This window comes from Oryzias melastigma, unplaced genomic scaffold, assembly GCF_002922805.2.
Source record: "Oryzias melastigma strain HK-1 unplaced genomic scaffold, ASM292280v2 sc00640, whole genome shotgun sequence".
Lineage (NCBI taxonomy): Eukaryota > Metazoa > Chordata > Actinopteri > Beloniformes > Adrianichthyidae > Oryzias > Oryzias melastigma.
The window spans coordinates 1-1,459 of NW_023417229.1; the positions used below are offsets into that span (position 1 = coordinate 1).

General features: G+C 41.3%; 1 protein-coding gene across 1 annotated transcript; it reads left to right on the top strand.

The window, feature by feature from the left end:
- Window positions 1-287: 287 nt before the first annotated feature.
- On the top strand, window positions 288-1,390 carry LOC118598449 (GTPase IMAP family member 2-like; the record flags this gene model as incomplete). The annotated part of the gene is made up of 1 exon (XM_036211132.1): window positions 288-1,390. A coding segment is annotated over one exon (761 nt), but the record flags the coding sequence as incomplete, so codon positions are not given.
- Window positions 1,391-1,459: the final 69 nt, after the last annotated feature.

Consider the following 1,459-nt stretch of genomic DNA (forward strand, 5'->3'; position numbering starts at 1 on the left):
TTTCTGTTTGTGCTATTGCAAGGTATTATACTTTTAGTAACACTAAAAGCTATGTCAACTAAGGCTAAGTGCTTTGATTGGTCGGAAGAGGATTAATTCCAAGGAGCCCTGGGTGCGTGAATGAGCAGAAAGTTGATGTTGAGTTATATAGGACTCGCAATAAATATTAGTCAGTTTGGCTTGACTGGATCACACACAGAATGTTAAAGAAGAGTAGTTTCTGTCTAATAACTACTAGTATTAGACAGAAGTAACTACTAGTAACTACTTTTTTTCTTCACCTTCAGCATCAAACACTCTGAGGATCACTCTGCTGGGGAAAACTGGAGTCGGGAAAAGCAGTCTGGGAAACACCATATTAAGAAGTGATGCGTTCACAGTCAGAAAATTCACCAAGTCTGAGCCCAGTTCCTGCGAAGCACAGTCTGGGTCCATAGATGGAAGAAACATCACTGTGGTGGACACTCCAGGTTTCTTTTCCCCAGAGAGATCTGAAGAGGATCTGAAGCAGGAGATACTGAGGTGTACCACAGAGTGCGCTCCTGGGCCCCACGCTTTTCTGCTTGTGTTTAAAATAGAGAAATTCACAGAGCAGGAGGAAGAGGTCATAACAAAGATAGAGGAGTATTTCTCTGCAGAGGTTTTCAAGTTCTGTGTCATCGTTTTCACGCACGGCGACCAGTTATCAGGAGACACAAGGTTTGATACGTTCATCTCCAAAAACAAACGCCTGAGCAGCCTGCTGGAGAAGTGCGGCGGACGCTGTCATGTGGTCGACAACAAATACTGGAGCCAGAACCAGCAGGATGAATACAGGAACAACCAGAAGCAGGTGGAAGGACTGATCCAAACGATAGAAGAGGTTGTGAGACAAGCTGGAGGAGGATGCTACACCACAGAGATGATGCAAGACTGGCAGAAAAAACAAAATCCATCAGAGAAAGAAATATCAGATTTTATAATATGGAAATACCTAGTGTTTATTGTGGTTATAGGTTGGATTTTTGGTTTTATGTTAAGTGTGTTCTCCAGCTTCATTAAGAGGTAGAAACGCCAACTTCAGCTGCTGTTTCTGCAGAAATGTTTTGCTGAAATAAATAAAACTTTGGTTTGTTTTTTTTTATTTTTGCCTAAAAGCTCCATCACTGCTGAGAAAATTAGAAATGTTTTGAATTGTTTTCCTGGTGTTTATTAAGCTTTGATTTTCAGTAGAAATAATTTAGTTAAGAACCAGATCATTTAAACTCAACTGCTTCTCTGTATATATTCTTTTCCAGAAATGTAATCAATTTTACTATTTGAACACGTGTTTTGCCTAATCTCCAAAGTACTGATTTATATAAAAAAAATTCTGTTTTCTAATTTCCATAAGAGGCCCTGTGACAGACTGGCGACCTGTCCAGGGTGAACCCCGCCTTCGCCCATCAGTAGCCGGGATAGGCTCCGGCACCCCCGCGAC